General features: G+C 34.3%; 1 protein-coding gene across 1 annotated transcript in view; it reads left to right on the top strand.

The window, feature by feature from the left end:
• ADAM12 (ADAM metallopeptidase domain 12) overlaps positions 1 to 171 on the top strand; it is a 109,507-nt gene extending 109,336 nt beyond the window's left edge. Inside the window, exon 21 of the mRNA XM_014521274.2 lies at positions 103 to 171. Coding sequence (XP_014376760.1) covers positions 103 to 157 — 55 coding nt within the window. The 3' untranslated portion in view covers positions 158 to 171. The remainder of the gene's footprint in view (positions 1 to 102) is intronic.
• The last annotated feature ends 704 nt before the right edge of the window (positions 172 to 875 follow it).

Raw genomic sequence — 875 nt, 5'->3', positions numbered from 1 at the left:
GCTGAAAGTCATACATCTGTATCCTCATTATGATGCCAAAATTAAAAACCAAGAGTTAAACATCATTTGTTTTGTTTTATGTTTTGTCTTCTTTTAAAACAGACCTGCTCCTAAACATCCACCACAAATGCCCAGATCCAGTGCCTATGTGAAATGACGACAAAATCCGACACCTTAAAAAGTGAAGACAGAAGTTTGCACTATCTTTACTCCAAACGGAGTTCATTTTTGTAACGATACATAGAATTTTTAATGTTTAAAACACCATTATTTTAAGAACTCTGAGCTACTGCCTTTGGTGCTGTGCTGTGCTATGGTGCTCTGTGTACTTGCTCAGGTACTTGTAAATTATTAATTTATGTTGAATATTTATTACAGTGCAGTGCACTGTAGTAGATATTTTTGCCATAGCTGAGTTTTCCTAGGAAGGAAACCTTTTTGTAATATTTTAGTGAACTTGAATCATTCTCCTTTGTAGGTCCTATGTAGAATGTTTAGCTTTGATCTATACTTTATGGAGGACTGATACTCATGGATAAATCAATGCATAAACAACTCTAATGATCTCAATGGTTTAGAGCAACAAACTTAACAATTACATCAGGGTGAGCCACTTTTTCTGAAATGCAATGAAATGCCTGATATCTACACACAAAGGTATAGTGTGTCTGTTTGACCAAAACAACTCGTGACATTACCTGTTGTACTGTAATTTTAAGAGGCCTCATACTGCAGTTTGAAAAATTGTCAGGAAAATCTATACTTATAGAGGCTATAATGGTTTTGGACAAGTTCTCTTACTGAAGAAGTACTGTATATCATAAAACTGTATTTTTAACCTCATTTTCTCAAACACAACACAGTTCATCCAGATT

Source organism: Alligator sinensis, unplaced genomic scaffold (genome assembly GCF_000455745.1).
Source record: "Alligator sinensis unplaced genomic scaffold, ASM45574v1 scaffold193_1, whole genome shotgun sequence".
NCBI lineage: Eukaryota > Metazoa > Chordata > Crocodylia > Alligatoridae > Alligator > Alligator sinensis.
Note: the sequence above shows the minus strand (reverse complement) of the source record. Positions and strands in the feature narration are given on the sequence as shown.